We start from the raw sequence: 21,489 nt of genomic DNA, 5'->3' as shown, positions 1-21,489 counted from the left end.
CTTAGGACGACCACCGCCAGAGGTAATGATGGGCCCTTCACCACCCACTGATATCCCTCCGCCCGCCAGGCCGGACACTCGTTAGACGCCGGACGGAGAGGGCGGCGTGTCAGAGGTCACATCTTAAAATTCAAGGCTGGCGGTGAACCTTTGGAAAAAGATTAGGCTTAACGCGGTGCATAAACAGTCATTAGATGGTACTTGAAAGCGTTTAAGTCCACAAAAGCGGCGCACGCGGACCCAGAACGCGCAATGAGATCGCAATGAGGGAATGGACATGTCAGCAGCAGACGGGGGAGACCCAGCGTGTTTCCAGTCACAGCCCCGGGTCATACAGCGTCCCCCCACCCCAGAGAAACACTGGAGAGTGGGGCAGAACGTCTTCAAGTCCTCCCTGAGGACGTGGGGGGGCGGGGGGGGGGGGGGTTCAAACAGTGACGGCTCACCTGGAAGTGTTTGGAGTTGGTCTGCCGGGCCATGGGCCCAGAACCCGTGATCAGGGGAGTCGGGGTCGGCGGTAACCGGGCTCGGAGCTGCACGATCTGCTGTTCTTTCTGGTCCAGCTGGGCTGTCAGGGCACTGTGACTCTGATGGAGCCGGGCCTCGTTGGACTTGAGCGCCTGGTAACATATGCTTAGCTCATTGTAGAGCTGTTGCCACAAGTGGAGAGGGACGGGGGGGGCGAGAGGTGAGGAAAGAAAAAGAAACAGTCATCACATTGGGAAGTGGCAGGATGAAAAGCAGCGACAAGGAGCGTTCTCCAATTTCTATGGAGACCATGACTGTACACATGCTAAGCTCATCTGGAGAGGGAAAGAAAAAAGGGGCAAAGGAAAAACGAGGTGAAGGAGAAACGGGGCGAAGGAGAAAGTGGGAGGACAGTGGAAAGTGGAAAAGCCCTGACGGAGCAGATTTCTGACTCATCTTCCTTCCAGCGACTCCCCACAAAGACAGGTCCTCTTACAGGCCTGCAGTGGGGCGCTTGGCCTGGAAGTGATCAGCACTGCAGGAAATCATACGAAGGGAGGAAAAAGGCTACTGCCTCTCTGTAATGCTGGTATAAAGACATAAACAGTCGTGGTTGATGGTGACGGGGTGTGGTCATGAGGTCTTATCCATACTGATAACAGGTGGTAGTCTGCAGTATACTGTGATATGGTGTGGTAGCTTGTGGTTGACTGATATGGTGTGGTAGCTTGTGCTTGACTGATAGGGTGTGGAAATACTGTAACAGAATGTGGCGGTGTGTGGTTGATAGAGTGTGGTGGTGTATGACTACGACTGAGTGTGCTGGCGTTTGGGCTTCTTCCGGGTTGAGGAGGACTCTGGGAATTGCAGTGGAAATGAATAGCGGTAGGATGTAGTAGTGCTAACTACCTACCTTCTGATAAGAGGTGGTGTCTGCCGTGTGGGCCTCTTCCTGGTTGAGGAGGACTTTCTGCGTGTCCAGGTTGAGAGCCTCCAGCTGCTGGATGAGCTTGGCCTGTTCTGCTGCATGCTCACTGCTCTGTCTGTACAAGGCATGCAGTTCCTGTAGCTCACAACTGTTGGCGTACGCGCACACACACGCACACACACACGCACACACACACACACACACAAACACACACACTAATGAACAGCATGAGCAGCGTCGCGACCAACGCAACAATAAAGTCTCCGTTTTAGATCACACAAAACACCCGGAGCACGTGCTGATGTGACTGACATCTTTCAGAGGCATGACGCCGGCTCAGACACAAAGAGTGGTTAAAAAAAATAAAAAAGTAGAGATTATCCGCTAAGGCTCCTCACTTCTCCCAGTTTTTATCATATCGACTAAAGCTTAGCCAAAGCCCGGCGCTGCGCCCCCCCCTCCTCTCCCCTGACTGATCTGGCATGCAAGACTTATGAAGTGGCTCCCGGTGAGCGGAGGAGAATGTGTCCGCCACTTCGGAGGCTCGGGGAGAAAAGACAGGCAGAGCCGCAGACACAATCGAAACGAAACAACAATGGAACCCCCCCCCCCCCCCCCCCCCCCCCCCGACAAAAAAAATCCCAACCTAGGCCGCTCCTCAACTTACAAGGAAGAGGGTGTTTATTCGAGGGAGATACGCAAATGTGCGTTGTGCCTACCCGAGTTGGGAGATCTGTCGGTCCCTCTGGGCCAAGTCCGTCAGGCGGGTTGAGAGCTGGCCCGTCAGGCTACTGCACTGGTCCGCCAGGTCCGCCACCTTCCGCTGGGCCGCGCTTAGGTCACACTCCACCGCCTGCCGTCAAACAATCCACCGGAACGGCACCAAAACCCGCCGTCGAGTTAACCTTTGGTGTTTATTATTATTTCATGTTTAAGCACTATGAACTCTATAGCTCGGTGAATCTGATATAGGCTTGGGCGCTCGTGTTCACAAATGAGTGGCATGCCAAAACCGAGCATAACCCGCCAATACAAAGGCCCGCACAGAATAATGAGGGCACGGGGTCGTGACCTCTGCCCTGAGCGAGTCCTAGGTGACGCTACGTGCCACACTGGGATGCAAGACACAGCTAATGGCCAAACAATGCGGGAAATGTAGGAGCCAAAGACTGAAAGTGTCTCAGCACTGAGGGTCATCTCCAAACTTCACCAGAGCCACTCTCCCCTTAATGAGAAGCTACAATTACGGCGGCGCTTCCACGGTAGCTGGGCATCAAACACACGGGGGCATCGGGACCAGTTGGGCCGTAATTAAAAAACGGCTTCAATCACCCACGCTGGAAATTAACCAGCGCAATTTAGCCGCCGCCCGCCATTTAGTGAGAGGAGAGGACGGCTGTGGACGGACAGACAACACAGATAATACACACGTGAAGCCGGCGCGCAGTCGGGACTTCACGGACGGACCTTAAAAATCTCTGATATCTTGTTTCAAATTGGCGCAGAGTCCGTGTGTATTCTATTATGCTCCACCAGTATTGGAGTTCGCCACCCCAGCATTGCATTAAACCCTGATCCGGATCAGAGCCGGGTCAGTGTCTGTCCGTCGGTGTCTGAACGTGTGATTGATGTGCATAGTGGAGTTGTTACTGGGGCCTGGCCTGATCATAATTACAGCCTGACCTGACTTATTCAGAACCCTCTCTGTCTCCGTCTGTCTGTCTTCCCGCTGATGGGAAGCGACTGTTGGCGGGCGCCAGCGACAAACCAGCCGCCGGGTTGATTCTTTGGTTGTGCAGCTGATTACAATGGGAGTTATGCTGATTCCTAATAATGAGTTACGTTGATTCCTGATAATGAGTGTTAGAATGACCCTTTAGCGGCTGGATGATGCAGTAAACAAAGGGGCCAAAGCGATGGCGTGGTATACCAAAGCATGCTGATTTTTATTCAAACACCAATTGTACATACTGACAGGTAGCAAGCCAGGAAGTGCAAAGTAACCAACAACACAAACAGATGGAAACTAGCGCCCTTTATACTCTGTTCCAGGGTCTACTAAATTGGATGGTTCAATGAGTAGGTGTTCTCACCATATTCTCCCATGACTATAGTATCTTAAACAACATGTAAAATATAATTCAACACCTAATATACATAATAATTCACCCTCTTCTGGTTACCATCTAACAAACACGTAAAACAATTACAAGAAATATACATAAATACAAACTAACAAGTGACCTCCCCCCCCCCCACCTGCCCTAACACTTGGTCTCTCCCAGAACCTTTATCTCGGTGTTCGTGCACCAGGGGACTCTTATGGCCGAACACCCTGGAGCAGGTAAGTGATTATACCAACAATTAAAACAATATTCTACCAACTATTGCCCTAGCACATTCCTACTATGATATTTACGCACCTAGACAAATAAATATAACAGGATAAAGTCAAACAAACCCTACCTTGATTGTTCTGTTGTCAATTACCAAACTTACATACAGTATTATCATCAGAGCTTAATCTAATGCCGCTCACCCTTTCAGGTGGCACTGAATACTCACACCGCCGGCAGACAATCAATCACTGCAACAAGTATGCTATCAATCGTCAACAAAGTGCGTCACTAAATGCTTCATAGAAAATGTGCAAAATGTTCTGTGCAAATCCTGCTAATAAAGTGCAAAACATCGCCACCCATATGCTAAGGGTCATCATTAATGTGCGTAGTTAAATCTCTTCATACGCAGTTGTTAGCCAACCCGATTCCTAATAACGAGTTACCCCGATTCAAAATAACGAGTTACCCCGATTCCTAATCACGAGTTACCCCGATTCCTAATCACGAGTTACCCCGATTCCTAATTACGAGTTACCCCGATTCCTAATTACGAGTTACCCCGATTCCTAATAACGAGTTACCCCGATTCCTAATAACGAGTTACCCCGATTCCTAATAACGAGTTACCCCGATTCCTAATAACGAGTTACGTTGATTCCTAATAACGAGTTACGTTGATTCCTAATAACGAGTTACGTTGATTCCTAATAACGAGTTACGTTGATTCCTAATAACGAGGGAGTGAGATGCACATCACTGGTGGTTCTAATTAGCTCTGTGTAAAAATGGCGAGGGTAAAACCCGCCCCAGCGCCGTAGCAGTGATCACACCAGGGGACTTAGTCAGGGCCATCTCAAGACTAGCTGGGCTTCTTTCCTCCCCCCCACCAGACAAGACTTGGGTCTAACATGTTAAAATAAAGTAATTATTTCTCCCTCCCTCTGAACAGGGCCATCAATATTTAAATACTATGTGCTTTGAGAGAGGAATTATTTGACATTCATATACGGGGGGGGGGGGGGGGGGCGGCATGTTCAAGGTGTGCCGAAGAAAGGAAACCCTTCCTATGTTAGTTCAAATGTGTGTGTGTGCGCTCCAGTGTCCCCTCTCAACATGGTGTCTCTCTGTGTGCTACCTTGACTCTGGCGTCAGAAGCGTCCTTCTCCCTCCTCTGCGCCGCCTCCAGGTCGCAGCGCAGGGCAGAGCAACGGCCCTCCAACTCCTCCTTCTCTTCCTTCAGAGCCTCCTCTCTCTTCCTCCTCTGCTCCTTCACAGCCTGAACAAAGGGAGGGGAGCAGAGGGCACACCGGGGCAAACAAAACAGGCGGGCAGAGAGAAAGAAAAAAAAAAATCAGGGAAAAAAAAAAAGAGGCGCGAAAACAACAAGAGCGGAGAGATTAATATGTATGACGTAATGCCAGTGCTACGCTTAGTCGGTCCGGGCCTCTGCTGCTCAGCTCCACTGTGGCCCCCCCCCCCCGAGTGGCCCCCGTGGTGATGGGAAGGTCACTCCTGTGAGGGCCGGGGCCAGGGCTGACCGAGGCTGTGAGGGCCGGGGCCGTCTGAGAGGCAGGTACGCAGGCTTATCCCTTTAATGACAGGCCTCCTAATGAGAACACACTCTGTTTCAGGGCCCATTACTTCTGATCCCAGCCTCCTTTGATGCGGTCCCCGCGTTCGAGTTCTTTATTTATCGGCGAGACCCCCGCAACGCAGAGACTCATCCGCCGGCCCCTCCTTTATCAATTAATGATTGCCGGGTCCCGCCAGGGCCGTCATTAGGCAAAAGCCACATCAACGGGCGGACACACTATTTTCACTCCTCACTGCGGTCCATTATTAAGTATTTATCTATAGGCAAGTCGTCCGCTCCGCTCACTAGCTGACTCTGCTGTGCTCGCTGGATTAGCGGGAGAGAGAGAGAGATGTACTGATGGCTAGAGAAAGACAGGAAGAGAGCGAGAAGGAGAGGCAGAAAGGGAGAGGAAGAGAGGGCCCGCTCTGGAGAGAAAAAACACATAGCTGGAGTATGTTTTCCTCCCCCCTGTCTCCCTAAGTGATGTTGAGCCTCGGGGTATAGCCCCGGGGGACATGTCGTGTTTGGTGTCGCAGTGGAAAGAGCAGCAGCAGCCCGCATGGAGCCAGAGAGACGGGTTTCAAAGCTCAAAGCTGAAGCAGCCGAGGGCCACTGGAAATGTGTCCCCGAACCTTAAGTTCTTGACTTTTATTCCCCAGCTTGTGGCGCAAAGCCGCCAGCTCCTTCTTCATTAAGCCCCTCTCCTCGTCGACGCCCGTCGTCCTCTGCACCAGGCTGGCGATCTCCTGTTGCTGACCCGTCACTCTCTGTTCCACACAGCCCGGATGAATGTGAGACGGGGGAGAGACCAACGTTAGTCATCAACAGGAACCAGGGGCATGGGGAGGGGTTCTAGAATGATGGACAGCACCTCCATCAGTGGACTTATTCATTGTAGAGGACACATTCTATTACTCTAGGCTAATGGTTCCTAAAGTGTGTGTGTGTGTGTGTGTGTGTGTGTGTGTGTGTGTATGTGGTTTTAAATGGTACACACAATGATGCTGAATAAAAAAAGGGTTTATGTAATGCATAACTACATAGACTACCTATCGGGGAAAAATGATATGTGCTTGTTCAGAACCAAAGAGTCGCACGTCTCGACCAGTCGCCAGCATGGTCACGCACCCTGCCAGGTGACTGACCAGAACACCCTGTCATTTCCCCGGGTTTGGACCGACAGAAAACAGATTACAACCAAGACTACATTGTACAAATGAAACAGTGTTATGTTAAGTGCAACGTTACAGACATATCCTTGCCTAGACCAATATACGATTTCATTGATCGTTCTCGTACTGGCTACAGAAGGGTTGCGCCACCTTCAACACTAAGGGATGAAGGAAGAGATTACATCATCTAGGGAATATCCTATGATACTCGTGAGGAAGAAAACCCCACCCGGCTGGCAACTGCTCCCCAAAGTGAACGTGTAGAGTGCAGAAATGACATTATTTTCATCTGATCCCAAAGCCTCCCCTGCATACTAGCAGGCTGTAGACATGACATCCCTACCTAACACCGCTGTAGCTTCTTTAACACGCATGGCTTCAACAGGAAACGCCAGACCAAAACACGTATTTCGCTCTATGAGAAAGCGTCTGCGTTAATTAGCACAGGCTACATTTGTGAGTGTGTGTGTGTGTGTGTGAGAGAGAGAGTGTGTGTGTGTGTGATGAACCACAACTAGAGGAGCGTGACGGCGGAATCTGGGAAGGCTCGTTTTGATCTCCGGGCTCCTAACGTAATAATTACATCAGAATAACAATAATGCAGCTCATCTGGATTGACCTGTGATGTGATATTTCATTATTCAAAGTTCATAATATTATTCAGTAGTAGATTTTAATAAAACCTTGGGCGGGGGGGTCTACTATAAGGAAAAATATGCAGTTTAAAATATCGACCGATCGAGAAAACTGTTGACTAATGTTTGACCACGTTTTGGTCAAGGACAGCCCGAGTTCAATCTCAGACTATTCAGAATCTCCAACTGACAGAAGGGAATATCTACTTACACAGGTGTCGAACTGGTTCCACAAAGGGCCGAGTGTCTGCAGGTTTTTGGTTTTTCCTATAAATTGGTTCCTAGTTCATACCTACACAACCAGGTGAGGGTAGAAACTAACCAATCAGTGACCTAATTAACCAATCAAGTACAAGGAGAGAGCAAAAACCTGCAGACACACGGCCCTCCGTGGAACCGGTTTGACACCTCTGATCTACTATGAGGACAGTCGGAGTCCACATCCGACCACTCATCTCATCTTCATTGACACCAAAAGTTCAGATTCACCAGATCTTGATAAGGCTTTTGACCAGGACAGGCCGTAGCGTGTTCTAACCCCTGATTTAAGAACAGGTGCTGATGGAGACCATTCGCCCTTCCAAAACACAACTCAGTCAGACGACAAGCTAACAAAGCCATACCCGGGGAAGCAGGAAGTCGGGGGGATTAAAAGGTTTGTGCCAGTAACCGAAAGGTTGTAGCGTCGAATCCCAGAGTCAGGCTTCAAAATAAACTCATTGTTCTACCGAACTGCTCGAGGGTCGCCATCAATAAAGGGTTCTAACTTTGACTGTGACCACACTCTCCAAGGGTACCTTAAGGAGAGTGGGTTATACAAAAATATGTAAAAACCCAACTGACATGTGTGAAATGTGTGAAATATAACAAATAAGCACCCACTTAAGATGAATAATTATTATGTAGTAACTTCACTTTACAGTTAAATTAAATAAGAGCACACCAGTGACTGCCTAATAGTTACAAGCCAGTATCATATGAAATAACAAACCACCTCACACTTTTACGTCCTAGTTACCATAGTAACCTAATCAAAACGCTCTTCTCATCTTCGCTAACAAACCGGAACCGTGAAAATCAAAACGGTGAATATCGGTTCCATAATTTTAATGATCCATCCTGTTCTGCCTCTCTTCCTGCCGCCCGGTCTTTTGGCAGGCCAGTGGCTGGCTTGGTCGTAGGAGGAGGTTGACTGAGGATGCTGCCCTTTTAACACCGCATCAGCTGGGCTCCGGCACGGCGGTAATCCACTGCCGGCAGAGTGGAACTCTAAAATAACACTGTGCTCTGGGATGCAATTAATTGCCATGTTGGGGGAATCGCTGAAATCTTTTCCAAGATAGTGGATTTACTCAACGCGCTCCTATCCTCGTTTGGTATGCCAAAACCGGCTTTAATAGAGATTTATACGGGCGAAGTGGAAATAAATTCAAACGTTGATAATGAGGTGGGCGAGAACAATTTGAACCCCAGTAGTGTTCAATTGGTAGGAAAAAAGGTTTAGGGGAAGTTAAGAGGTCTAGGACAGAGAGATTAGCATTCAAAATTCCCAGTGCAGTTCAAAAATGAAAGCTAATTATGTTACAAAAATGGAAGGGAGTGGAGACTAGAGAGGAGAGAGAAGGGGAGAGAGAGAAGGAACGGAAAAGAAGAGGAAAGAATATTTGCCAAAGTTGGACTGGAGACTTTAAAAGGGCTAGCAGGAGAATGTGTGCGTAGGATCAGTGGACCATCACATCCAGGGAACAGGCATGAGGGGGAAAACCAATTAATCACCATTTGGGTTAGCTTGGCCCAAATCTGAATGAGATGATGAATGTCAGTGGTCTGTGTGACACTGCACAGAATCCTGACTATTAATGAGCTTCACAAATAGGCCGGAAATTTACCCACCATTTTCTACGGCTCCTATAATGAATTTCAGGTGGGGCGGGATGCTGCTACAAGCACAGTATCATTTCAGAAGGGAGAGTACACAATGGAAATTGTCCAGATAACTATTACACTAATATACTTATTTCCGCAATCATTTATTTATTCATGCAGCATATTTGTAATGTTTGAAACAACTGCTTGTTTTCTTCAGGCACCAGAGATGGGGAAGCTAATGAATGGAGGACGAGATGAGGTCTGATCTAGTAGGGCCAGAATGATATCTGGTGGTCATCCAAGTAAGCACTTAAGACGCCCCGTACAATAGTCCCGTAATGCACATACCATCCCCGCCCCTTGCAAACGGCGAGGCAGATGAAAGATTTAACTGGCCTTTGCCCTCACTTCGGTTTCTTTCACAGCACCGCGTTTCACCCGTGTCATTTCGATTGGATAACACTCGTGTCCTCTGTTCCTAAGAACAAAGAGATCCGTACAGAGTCCTGCACGTGTTGATCCATGTCTCCGGAACGGGGATAAGACATTGGTTAGCACCCCCAGTGTATCGTGGTTTTTGTGCTCACAGTAACAGCCGCTACTAGACCAGTGTTCCGACGTGTGAGGAGGGCAGTACAGGCACAATGTTTAACAGCCGACGGTAGCATTGGCGTATATAACCACGGAAGAGAATGGTGTGACGTTAGCCTAGCGCTAGTCGGCTGATGGGAACGGAGGCTAACGTAATGACGGAGGCTGACAGATGCTGCAGTTAAGGGACGCGATTAAGGCTGAATTACTGTGGGACGCCGTTATCATTAGCTGTCATAGCAGCGCGTTTGTCATTCTCACCGAGCCGCTTTTACCGCTAGTGTGACAAGCCTAGGTCTGGGGGCGTTCAGTGTAACAGGTGAGACTGGAGGTGTGCTCTCACTATGAAGCAAAGCACCTATTCTAAATGGAGAACAATATCCTGTGGGAAAAAAAAAAAATACTCTAGGATAAGACAGAAGTGGCTTACTACCTATTCACACGCCCCCTAGCAAAACAATGAATACCTGTTCCAGTTCCTGGATCTTATAGTCTTTAACCTGCAGGATCTCCAGCACCTTGCGGTCCTTGCCTTCAGCTTTCTGCTTCTCCCTTTCGGGAACCAAGAAAAAGATAAATACATAAATATGTACACCCATAGGGGAAATAAGCACATTTAATCCCCGGGCTTACATCACAGGATATAGAAGGGAAAAAAGGCACTATGGAACTACTGTTTTAATGTCGATTTTATTTGTACGCTTCACTGTAAACTAAAGAAAATAAAAAGTTATTATTGAATACAGTAAACAAATTATACTTGCAGTAAATGAAAATAACATCGAAACATCGCTATCATGCAGACAACGTAAAGTATCGATAGGTGTAATCTAGAGCCAAGCACAAAGATTTGAATATACTCGTCTTCACACACCTAATTATGCAAGAGAACGAAGAAAATAACATTAATGAATAAATGTATGAGGCCAAGTCTAGACAGCACAGGTGAGTCTAGGAAGATCTAGACAGAGCAGGGTCCTAGTGGTCGTGCCTTTGTACACACTGCGTAGTTTCAAATTAGGCACAACGTTTACTTCATTTTAAGACAAAATTGTAAAACAATCCCAGATACTAATTAGAAACTGCACATCAATTTTTCAGTGCATTCTGTGAAAAACTGAAATGAACGCAAGACCAACTGAATATCATTATTCTTCCCAAAATCACGTAATCATATCAATATCGGAAGATGAAAAAGTGGAGGATATTCGTCTATAACCGGTTAACAACTTCAATGAGGATGGCTGGGTTTTCCATGAGCAGAGGGAGTGGCAGCCTGGTGAAGGAGGCTGTGAAAGAGCCAGAGCCGGGCAGCCTCGTTAGCAGCCTGTCTCCACTGCTCTCTGGTCTTGGTCCTGATCATGGGTGTCATTTAGAGACATTAGAGAGACGTGACGATGACAGACCCACCGCTGAGAGAACCCCGGCGTTTGGCAGAGTACAGCCGACGAGCTCATCGGAGGGGAAATGACCACTTTGTTCACGTAATGAGAGGGAAACGCATTGGTTGCAGAGGCTGGCAGGGCGCAGACTGTTACCAGAGCCCTGAATGTGCTAGGCCGAAGGGGTCCGTGAACCCCAAGACGGGACATTGTTTTGGGCTGATGATTTCGCGTCCTGGGTGATGCGGTTACCAACACGCGGTCGCAGAACCACAAGGGTATAGGACAAAGCCAGCACAGAAAGAAAACCAAATATCCACCAGACGGCAACGAGATGGGGCTACACCTGATTTTGTTTAATTAGGTAAACCAAATGAAAACAAAAGGGGGTCCCGTAAAAGAGGTCACCAGAAGAAGAGATGAAAACAAAGTTGTGCGTTCAGACGCATCGTTGGCTCCAGGGGCACGGGCGGGCATGTAGCAGAAGTGTGTCAGTCGACACCCCGGTGTCCTTTCACTGATCTTTTGATAATTACCGGGACGACATCAAACCTGGAATCCTATTCAGCACACACAGGCACACACACACACACACACACACACACACACACACAAACACCCAGTCTCCCCGCCCCATTGGGCCCCTTCCAGGAGCCTTTCATTTAGGCCTCCTCCAGCCTCCTTTCTCCTGTTCCACGTTTGGGGAGAGGAGACAAAAGAACAACGATCGGGGCCGGTTTGTTTCAACAGCATCTTAAGATCACCAGGGGACCCCCCCCCCACCAGCCCCCGCCTCCCCCGCACCACCCGGACCCATCTCCCCGCCTCGGCTGGCTCCTCTCCCAGAGGGGGGGGACATTGAAATGAACGCCTGGTCTCCCTGGAGTCGAGCGCCCGTTTCCGCCGCCGTGTTCGCCGTGTCCTGAGCAGCCATCCAACAGCTACAAGACCAGGCCCCGGCGCTTGACTGGAGTCGGCCGCAATTATCATGTCAATATACCAGCCGTGTGCAAGGCGCTCCCAGTGCGCAGATACGCTACACACATACTCTCAGGGTGCATGTTACCGGGGTCCCTGCAGACCAACATGTCTTGTTGGGTTTCCTAGGGGGGAGGGGAGGGGGGGGCAGACCGAGACACAGATACATAGAAGACCTTAACCTGGCATGTGTGTGTGTGTGTGTGTGTGTGTCCCGAACGTCTGAGGCTCATGCCAGCTGACACACTTTATATCTGTGTCTGACGCCCCACCCCCTCACTGAAAAAGGCAGGAGAGAAGAGAATGTGGGCCTCCTAGACCTGACACATGAAAAGTAGCCAAAACGCTGGCGGGACTGTGTTTGAGGCAGCCTAAGGCTTTTAACACGAAAAGGTCAAAAGCATTTAAACCGATGCTATGCTACACAAACACAGCTCTCACGAGAAAGGTCTTTGTTTAGTGGGTAACCATGTACAACGGTGTTCTTTAGTATCCTCAGTCTGTTCTCAATGAGCTTGATGAGGCTTTATGGGATCGACCTTTTGACACAGTATTTTAAAAGACCTTTTGTTTTGAAATGTACACCAGCAGAGGTAGAGGACCCACCTGGCGGACGTCTCACTGCTGCGATGTATCACTGCGGTCCAGTTCAAGAACCTGAACCCTGGTTCCTCTCAACCAGTTCCCATGCTACTGTATTCGGCGGGGCTTATCCGCTCCTTCACAAAAGGTCATCTTCAATCTAGTGTTTTATCCCACAAAGGCGAAGCACTTGGCAGTGAACGTTTTCACAGTTTTCAAAACGGGAGCGGAGAGAGGCTGTTTTCATTAAAGGGGCTGGTCTCCATGGCTGAACAGCCAGACTGGGGATGTGGGGGCTTAAAGAGGCAGCTGCATTGGATTCAGCCGTAATCCAGCCAGAACATCCAAGGTGCGTCAGACACACAACCTTGAATACCTTTCAGCAGACATACTTGTGTACGTACTCCGGTTTCATTTTGGAAGCGGACTTCCAGGGAGATCCCACGGCATCCCAAAAATGTATTCCTGAAGATGTAACGCAGAGCTGAGCCATAGGCAATGGTTGGGGAGATGAACTACGGGCAGCTGAGAAGCAGCCGTGACCACTTCTAACAGGTCTTTCAATTAATACCATTCCTGGAAATGAAGACTAACTCACCGCTCCACCACCAGACTGACAGCCTGGGTCAGGTCCGGACTAGCCATTTGGAGGCGTTTCCATAGAGACCACACAAACTCTTTGTCGGCCTGTAAACAGAAGAAACAATTTCACTGTAAGATTGTATGTTCATGAATGATTAGTCAAATGTTATTATGATTCAATTAAATAATGACTCTAAATGTGCGCCGTGTGGTATACTAGTCTTGTGTTGGATTAAACACAGAAAACGACACAACACAGACCTACAGAATTTGAAATGCTACTTTTTCACATGCTTTTCTGAAAAATTTTCTCTCATGTTAAAAAGCAATTGGTGCGAGGAGATGTTTCATCAAAATGAAACAAATATAATTCAATGAGATGCGATGACATTAGCATATATGGGGAGGGGTGGCAGGGCTGAACAACCAATCAATAATTAAAACAGCTTGTACAAAATAATACTTTTGATGTGGTGTTGGTGTGCCTTCTCTAATCATGATGCCGAATATACTGGAGTGTGACATTCAGCTAATGGGGTGGCTACATTGACACTTGTCATTATGCAGAATTCATGAGATCAAATCAAAACAGTCCATAAAGCAGCATATCCCTTATTAATATAGTGTATCTGATTCTGGATGTGTTTTTCTCCTCAGCTCTGAAGTAGCCTTACTAGCGGAGGAGAACCTCAAAACTGATGACAGAGACAGTCATATAACGTGCAGAGCTGAGAGACTCAGCCCCTGACACATTTCCAATTCAAATTGTCTCGCCTCCCAAAGAAATGGCGTTCAAACAGTTTCTCCTTAAGCTACATTACATTTAATGAGAAACATCTAAAAACTACATTTTCTGACATTAAAATACAACATTATATCAAATCCACTTAATATATAATCATCAGTTAAATTACGTTCACATCATCGCAAGATGAAAAGTCCTCTCTCCCACTGGAATGTACTAGTCTCCAATTAGTGGATGAATTTTAATCCCCCATTCAAAAAAAAAAAGTGTCCAATCAATTATTTACTAAATGGCAGAAGTAGACCTTGGTAGACCATGGGCTAAACATACCAAATGGCAATAGCAGAGTTAACCCTTACTGGATGAACAGAGATCTCACCAATCCTGGGTCTGCTGTTAACGGTGAATTAAGAACAGAGGACTTCAAATCAAATAGGTGGTCTCACCAAGATCACGGTTCCCCTTACATATTAACATTGCGACTAAATGCCAGGTCCCTCATCATCACCAATACCAAGGGTCTATCCAGTATGTATTTAAAGATGTAGCGAATGCGTGTTTGATGATAACTGAATTATTAATTGTAATTGCAGACCTTGAAAGACCATGGGCTAAACATACTAAGTGGGTTCTGGAATGCTACCCCATATTAATAAAATTAGCATGGCAAAGTAGGAAGATGTTCTGCCCAACAGACGGGCCACTTTGTGGTTAATGGCGGTGCCGAGAATGTGGTGCCAGAGACTTTAGACATTAATGGCATTTCAAATGCCACTATTTAAGTGGTACGCGGTATGGCTAACACTGTCTAACAGTCACTAAGACACAGACGGAATCATTGATGCCCTCACCCCTCTCCCCAGACCAACTGTTCAACAGAAGAGGAATGCAGGACTGGTGGACTTAACGCAGCCTGTGAGTGACATAGGTCTGGATCAGGTTTGATCTGCCATAAACTCTCTATGTTTTCTACTGTCCCTTGAACTTATTAATACTCCCTTCAATCCATTTTGGAATCATACTGTCTCACATACATATACACACACACCCACACACACACACAAATATACTTATATATACATACATATAACTTTAATCAGGGAGTGATCTTTGTTGGGTTCAAAAGTAGACTGAAACATGTTGGTCCATGTACAGTCTCACACGTCAGGTTCTTCCCACTAATGAGGTGTCAGTGTGATTATGTAAAACCCCATGTTGATTTCAGTCCAGTGATCATGTTGTCAGGCACCACCTGGTGGTGAATCTGTTAGGACCGAACCTGCGTCTCTCCGTCGCTGTGTCATCTGACTGAGGGGTTGCTCAGAAGGGTGCAGTGTACCAGTAAGTCACAGTGAGGACAGAAAATGTAAAGCAAATGTGAGACTGATTAATTGGTTGTTAACCGGGAGACCAGTTATGGCTATATCGGTTTCTATCTGTAACATTTCAAATGCGGAAAAACTAATTAAGAAATAAAATATTAAAATGTAATTATCCACGGTGCAGGGAATGTGCCTAAGCAAGAAAAGGTGGAAACATTGCTCTTTATGTTTGATACGAGTCTACAATTGCTATTCCGGTCACAGAGCTGGATGCACTAAGTTGCTTCCAGGAACATTTTCCTGAAATCTATTGCAGTGTATATTTGTAGGCACTTACTTGCTTTAGAAGTGAACAGTTTCTAATGCAAGTTGAGCGTACAGGACATGACAGAAAAGAACAAAGATTTAGCTGTTGACAAAAATAAACTATGAAGTGAAGCACAGTCACCTGACCTGGCATTGCACTAACTCCTCAGACAAGCTCTTCACTTCTTCTTCCAGAAGCATGACGCGACTGCTGTCTTTAGTGGCCATTATTAATCTGTGGGGGTGGGGGAGACAAAGCGAACGAGGTTTCATTGCAGTATATATGTTATCAACCGTTTACAGTAGACGCAGAAAGACAACGCAAATATGCGTTACTGTAGTAATACCACACGTATCCAATGGTCTTGGTGCAATAATGTGTTGGGGGGAATCTCGTGTCAAAGTGACAACTCAACAGGTGGTTCTAATCCTGCTTCACCGGGGTGTTGTCAGTCACTGATTAGCTAGGTTGTGAACAGTTGACATGTAGGTGGCCGTGTCATATCACGTTAGTAAGCTAGCTACCTGTTCATATGGTATGTGTTTGTAGCCTAGTTTCCTTTGAGAAAACTGAGAAGTCAGGAAAGCGGGTTGCGGTTTTATCTTGGCCAGCTAACGATATAGCTAGGCTACGTTAGCCTAAGTGATCTGTGAAACAACTGGTGTTCTTTTATACTAGTAATTAGCTAGCTGTCAGCAATCAAACAAACATTTCAATATAATTTAGAATAGCAATCATTACCTTGGACAACTTTCTTAGTCGAAAATAGTGTTCGCTAGCTAATTAACGTAGCTACATTTAAGGTTGTTAGCTAATGCTAACTACCGAGCTAAATGGAATAGAATTACAAAATCCATGAATTGAAAAGCTTTTCATGGTCGCTAAGAAAATGTATCCAGTAAAAGACTGTATCGATATTTCCTCGTGATTATACTGCTTTTATTGCTATCCGCAAGACACAATGCAAACTTATGTAGGTAAGTTACTCTGTTGTCAACAACTACGAGACGCCTTTCCATTTCAAACATCCGCGCTGTTTTCAGTTATTTACTTCCCTTTACGTCAGATTTGGCGATATATGACGTATACGGAAGTAGTTGAAAGCGCGTTAGTATAATGTAAAATTAAAAACGTTGTCAAATACCTGATAAGATGTTCATTTATAGATGTAAATACAAATTAAAAAGGTTAAACATACTGTAATTGCACGGATGTATAAAGGATATAAATGTGAATTGTATGCACGCACACAGCCAAAAACCCCGTTATAGTTTTTAAGGACATGGATTGTTGTGATGGAATATCATTCTGTCATTATACTCCAACACAACAGTAGTAACTCTACTTGACAAACTTGGTTACTGTCCTTCACCACTTCAAGTGAAGGTATGCAGGTGAAGTAGTGTAGTCAGACATGTCAAGACACTTTCCCTTTTATTACATGGAAGTAGGGTTTGCAATTTGCATTCATTAGATGTTTGACAACATGTGTTTTTTCTGGTAAGAAAAACGACATGTGGCTGGAAAGGCAATGGACTCGTCCTGCATAGTGAGTAGACCAGGCTTGTAGGGAGAAATGTCTTGTCATTGATGAAATACAAGGACTGGGCCATTATCCTTTACACAAATATGGGTTAATCCGCTTTCTATCTTTTCTTTCTTTCCGCCTCCCTGCCTGCCTGCTGAGAAAAAAACTGACAAAAAAAAGAAGTCAATTGACTTAGTGTGATTAGGCTGTTCCTTGACCCACGAGCAGAGCCTCATTAGGGTCCTCATTTATGTAGCGATTTCAGAGGCAGTAGACTGGCCCATAATGCACAGCATCTGCCCCGTTAGATTTGCACAGACAAACACATGGCATTCACTGCATGAATCTGCTTTCCTCCTGTCCTCTCCCTCTGCCTGCCTCCCAACAAAGCTCCTTGTTTTACCAGAGACAGAGGCCAATCATCCATTTAGGACAATGATTATGTATCTGCTGTCTCTGGATTACTGGAAAAGAGGTTTGGTCCCCACGTTAATTTGCCACAAACAACTGTCAGTAACGTATGTATTTAAGGTTAGCGGACAGTGATTTGTCTGCTTAGTGGTTCAGGCCCTCTTCATTTCACTCTGCATGTGGGCCTATTGTTGTCCTGCATGTTGTCATGTAAGAGATCTAGGAAATACGATAAAACATTTTGGGTAGAAGTGATTTGTTGATAAAAACAAAATATATTTTTGCCCCATTTAAATATTTCCCCATTTGTTATTTTCTGTACGTCATTTTGCCCTCATTGTTTCCAGTGGAGGCTATGTTAGAACCAAGCTACTCGTCACTCTTCCTGAAATAGTCTTCCATTTAGAAAAAGAGGAGGAAAACCTGAAGTATCTGGGCCCTCAAGGACCGGAGTTGAATGGCCCTGCACTAGAGCAACATGTTCCACCATGTTTGGACTCAGTGCGTCTTACAGAAGTTCCAACGTGTCTGCGGATGTCTGGAGCAGTTTGCCCCCCACCCCACACACAAACACATTTAAGCGTTTGTTGTCTGTCCTCTTAATGACAGATTATTCTAGATCTGAGGACCATTTTCGGGCACATAAAACAACCAGCCATCCGCTTTCATCTCAACACTCAATGTGTGCTTTCTGTATAAAAAAAAAAGAGAGATTTTCTTTAAGTCCTGCCTGACATTAGTCAAACTCTTGTCATCTTTGGGTTTGGCTCCTGTCATCTGTTAATCACTCCAGTTTAAGATGTCTGATAGGTTAGATCGTTTTTTAAGATCACCGTTTAGAGCTGGTGGGTGTGTGTGTCATACTTATGTATAGTGTCTTTCTGTGTACTTGCACCGTACAGTCCTGAAAACAAAGTCTCAGGGATGGACTGTTTCACAAATAAAGCACAAGCTCTAGTTTCGGGTGCTAATGAAATGGGGGTTATGTGTACATTTAGCCTAAAACATTGTCATGATAAAGATCCCTCATATAGTTTAACACAGGCCTAGCGAAACATGTTAAATTGTCTTACGTTAATACAGTATCTCTGTCACACCTTAGGCTTTATTTCCACCGGTGTTAAGCGGGCCTTCGCCAGCCTATGAAATTAGCAAGTTTAAAAACTGTGACAGACAGAAGTCTCTTCCCTCCTCTCTCCACAGAGCCATGCAGACATTCAGAACCGTAAGGGAAATCAAATCAGCACGGAGGTGGAGAACCGACGTAGAATCTTGATCATGCAAATGCCTCCATCCGCATGAAAAATTCAGGGAACCAGTGACAAGCACCTGGTGGGCTGAGGAAGAAGGATGTCGAGCCTAGAAGTGAGCGATGTTCCGTGGAGAATTCCGGGGAAGCATCATTGTCTCCTCCTGCCACCTCAGGTAGCAAGATTGTCGTCTGCATAATAACGTGACTTCTGATTACTGCTGAAGTGAGGACCGGTATAACTAACAGGGAGATGAGGATCGCACTCACCGAAGAGTCACGCGTCGTGTAAACCTTTGAAGAAACACAGGTAGTACAAGTGTCAGCTGGGATGTCAATTTAAACTGTATTTAGCGGAGATGCCACTCTATTTTCTGAAGGGAAACAGGCTTCCAACCTGTGACAGTCCCACGTGACATCATATTAACGTCACTACACCAGTGATGGCTCTGTTTTCTGAGATGGGTTTCATAGACAGTACTGTGCGTGGCTAATTGCCTGAATATTGATGGATGGGGATGACAGCGGATGGGCAGTTTTAATCTGAGACGCGATACAGCAAACTTTTCACGGCCGCAAATATTTATACACGTTAAGATCTCTTTCTACATATTGTAGGATACACGTTAAGATCTCTTTCTACATATTGTAGGATACGACGGTATGATGGAGAAGAAAAAAATCCCCAAGGCTAGTTTTCTCAACCAGACTAAAGAATGATATCAGGCTTAGTCTTGACCTCAAGCATATGAGCCACTCTCATGCTTAACCCTGTGGGACCTCGCGCCTCCTGTCTCATAACACCCAATGACAGAGAGGCCATTGATTCCCCCCCTCCTCTCCCTCCCTCCTCCCCCACACTAAACCTATCTGTGTACCTAAACTAGACAACCACAGCTCGGCATCCCCCCTCCCCCGGAGCATCATGCGGATCCTAGCTCTCATGCACCAACCTCTCGGCCCCACAAGATCCCAGGCACAGGCCCCTCTTCGCCACCCCCCCACCCCACCCTGCCAGTCCTGTGCCTGGACCGCCCGGGCCCTTCGCTCAACTCCCATCTGATGACCTTCTGGGCCGTCCTCAGCAGACCGGCCTGGTTTATAATGGGAGGATTGATTAGAGCCTACTTCCTGGGGGTCAACGTGGGGAAGGGGGGGGGGGGTAGTAGTGTCTCGAGCCCCCCGGGGGCCAGGCTCACCCATGGCTCACCCATGTGGTGTGCTGTCTCGACCCTGCTGAAGTGTGGGAAAGAGTAGCCTGAGTGTTTCCCCCCCCAGGGCCCTGGACTGGCAGGACTGTCTGGGTGGACTGACTGGAGGGTGTGACACGGAGGCGGGGTAGTGTTTGAGGTCTGGCCTGGGCTTGGTGGCTAATACGGTACGCCATGTCGTGACAGAGTGCGGGGGGGGATTTCGCCCTCAAGTGAGCTATATCAAACTGTCTGAAGAATTGAAAACAGGCGGGGGGGGGGGGATAATACAAACTGTTCTCAAAGGTTCAGAATGTCACATTGCCAAACAACCCAGAGTGCTTGAGTTGTGTGCAGTCAGTTGCCGTGCGGAGCAGAACCAGAACCAGAACATTCAGTGTCGACGTTGGTCTTTCTACTCACTCCTATTTTTTCCACCTTCCATGACATGATCGAATTGACCTTTTCTCTGTGCGAAAACTGCTGCTTCCCGAACAGATGCACCGAAAACCTCCGTAGCATGGCCTTAGAGAGGCTATGACAGCTGACTGTCGTCCCCAGGAGAGAGCCTCCAACTCTGGGTTCAATAGCTCATCATCAATGAGCCCTCTATGTAATTAATGAGAGGCAGTTTCCTATCATGGGGACAGATGAATCTATACTCAGTTTTGAGACATAATGTGTGTTTATTTTGTTTCTGTATATTTAGGACCTAAGCAAACATTTATGATGTTGATCGAGATGTAAAACGGTGGAAGGGCTGAGTTTGGACGCAGTTCTTGTTACCACTAGCTGAACAACTTTAATTAGTTGAACTGCCTATGTGTTGAAGTGTAATCAAGTTAGACATTCGGGCTTGACAATATGCTAATTCCAGACGAGGTGGCAACTTCACACCAACATGGATGTCTCCAGCATCATTAGTGTAGCCGTTTAATGTATGTCACAATACTAATCAGCCCTATCTGTAACAATTTGTTTGACATGATGAATAAATTGGGGTAGAAAAATCACTTTCAAGGCCAAATCCATAGAATATTATTGAGGCCCTTTGAAGCTATCAAAGAGTCTCATATCATTATATTATCACCCCCCCCCCACACCCCACCCCAGTTCTATATTCTGGACAGTCCTTAAAAGGTCTGTTTTGTTGCTCATAGAGCTGTGTAATATCTTGTTTAATTAGCTGGATTTAAACTCTCTCTCTTCCACCCTCTCTCTCTAACAAACAGGCATATGGTCTTTATCCTCCCATGGCCTTGGCCCAATCAATGAATATGCATATCCTGGGAGCGGAGTTAGCTTGTTACCCCCGGAATGAATTCAGCACAAGTCTAATCCCTGATCTATTATTTACCCCTTGACCAAACATGCGAGTGGGGCTTCTTCTTCCAGACGCTCGACTTGATAGAAATGACTGCCTTGGGATTCCAGGCTAGCTAGGCTTCTCTCTCTGGGTACAGGAGAGTAAGCTAAGGGAACCCAGGCAGTCACTGACTCTCTCTTTCTCTCTCAACCCCCCCCTTTTCCTTTCCCCTCTTCACTCTTGAGATGCCTCAGTCAAACGTTGAACAGCAAACCTCTCGTAAAAACAAGTGCACATTGAAACATTAATGAGAGAGCAGCACACTT

General features: G+C 46.6%; 1 protein-coding gene across 2 annotated transcripts in view; it reads right to left on the bottom strand.

The window, feature by feature from the left end:
• The window catches only part of cntln (centlein, centrosomal protein), an 88,100-nt gene extending 71,603 nt beyond the window's left edge, over positions 1 to 16,497 (bottom strand). For both annotated transcript variants that reach the window (XM_034291239.1, XM_034291240.1), the window contains exons 1-9: positions 16,221 to 16,497; positions 15,626 to 15,713; positions 13,122 to 13,210; positions 10,049 to 10,133; positions 5,947 to 6,081; positions 4,874 to 5,014; positions 2,116 to 2,249; positions 1,382 to 1,544; positions 447 to 650 (exon numbers count right to left, since the gene is read on the bottom strand). In XM_034291239.1, the coding sequence (XP_034147130.1) occupies positions 447 to 650; positions 1,382 to 1,544; positions 2,116 to 2,249; positions 4,874 to 5,014; positions 5,947 to 6,081; positions 10,049 to 10,133; positions 13,122 to 13,210; positions 15,626 to 15,706 (1,032 nt within the window). In that variant the 5' untranslated portion in view covers positions 15,707 to 15,713; positions 16,221 to 16,497. The remainder of the gene's footprint in view (positions 1 to 446; positions 651 to 1,381; positions 1,545 to 2,115; positions 2,250 to 4,873; positions 5,015 to 5,946; positions 6,082 to 10,048; positions 10,134 to 13,121; positions 13,211 to 15,625; positions 15,714 to 16,220) is intronic.
• Positions 16,498 to 21,489: the final 4,992 nt, after the last annotated feature.

Source organism: Esox lucius, chromosome 25 (assembly GCF_011004845.1).
Source record: "Esox lucius isolate fEsoLuc1 chromosome 25, fEsoLuc1.pri, whole genome shotgun sequence".
NCBI classification, from domain to species: Eukaryota; Metazoa; Chordata; class Actinopteri; order Esociformes; family Esocidae; genus Esox; species Esox lucius.
This window is presented reverse-complemented; position numbering and strand designations above follow the sequence as displayed.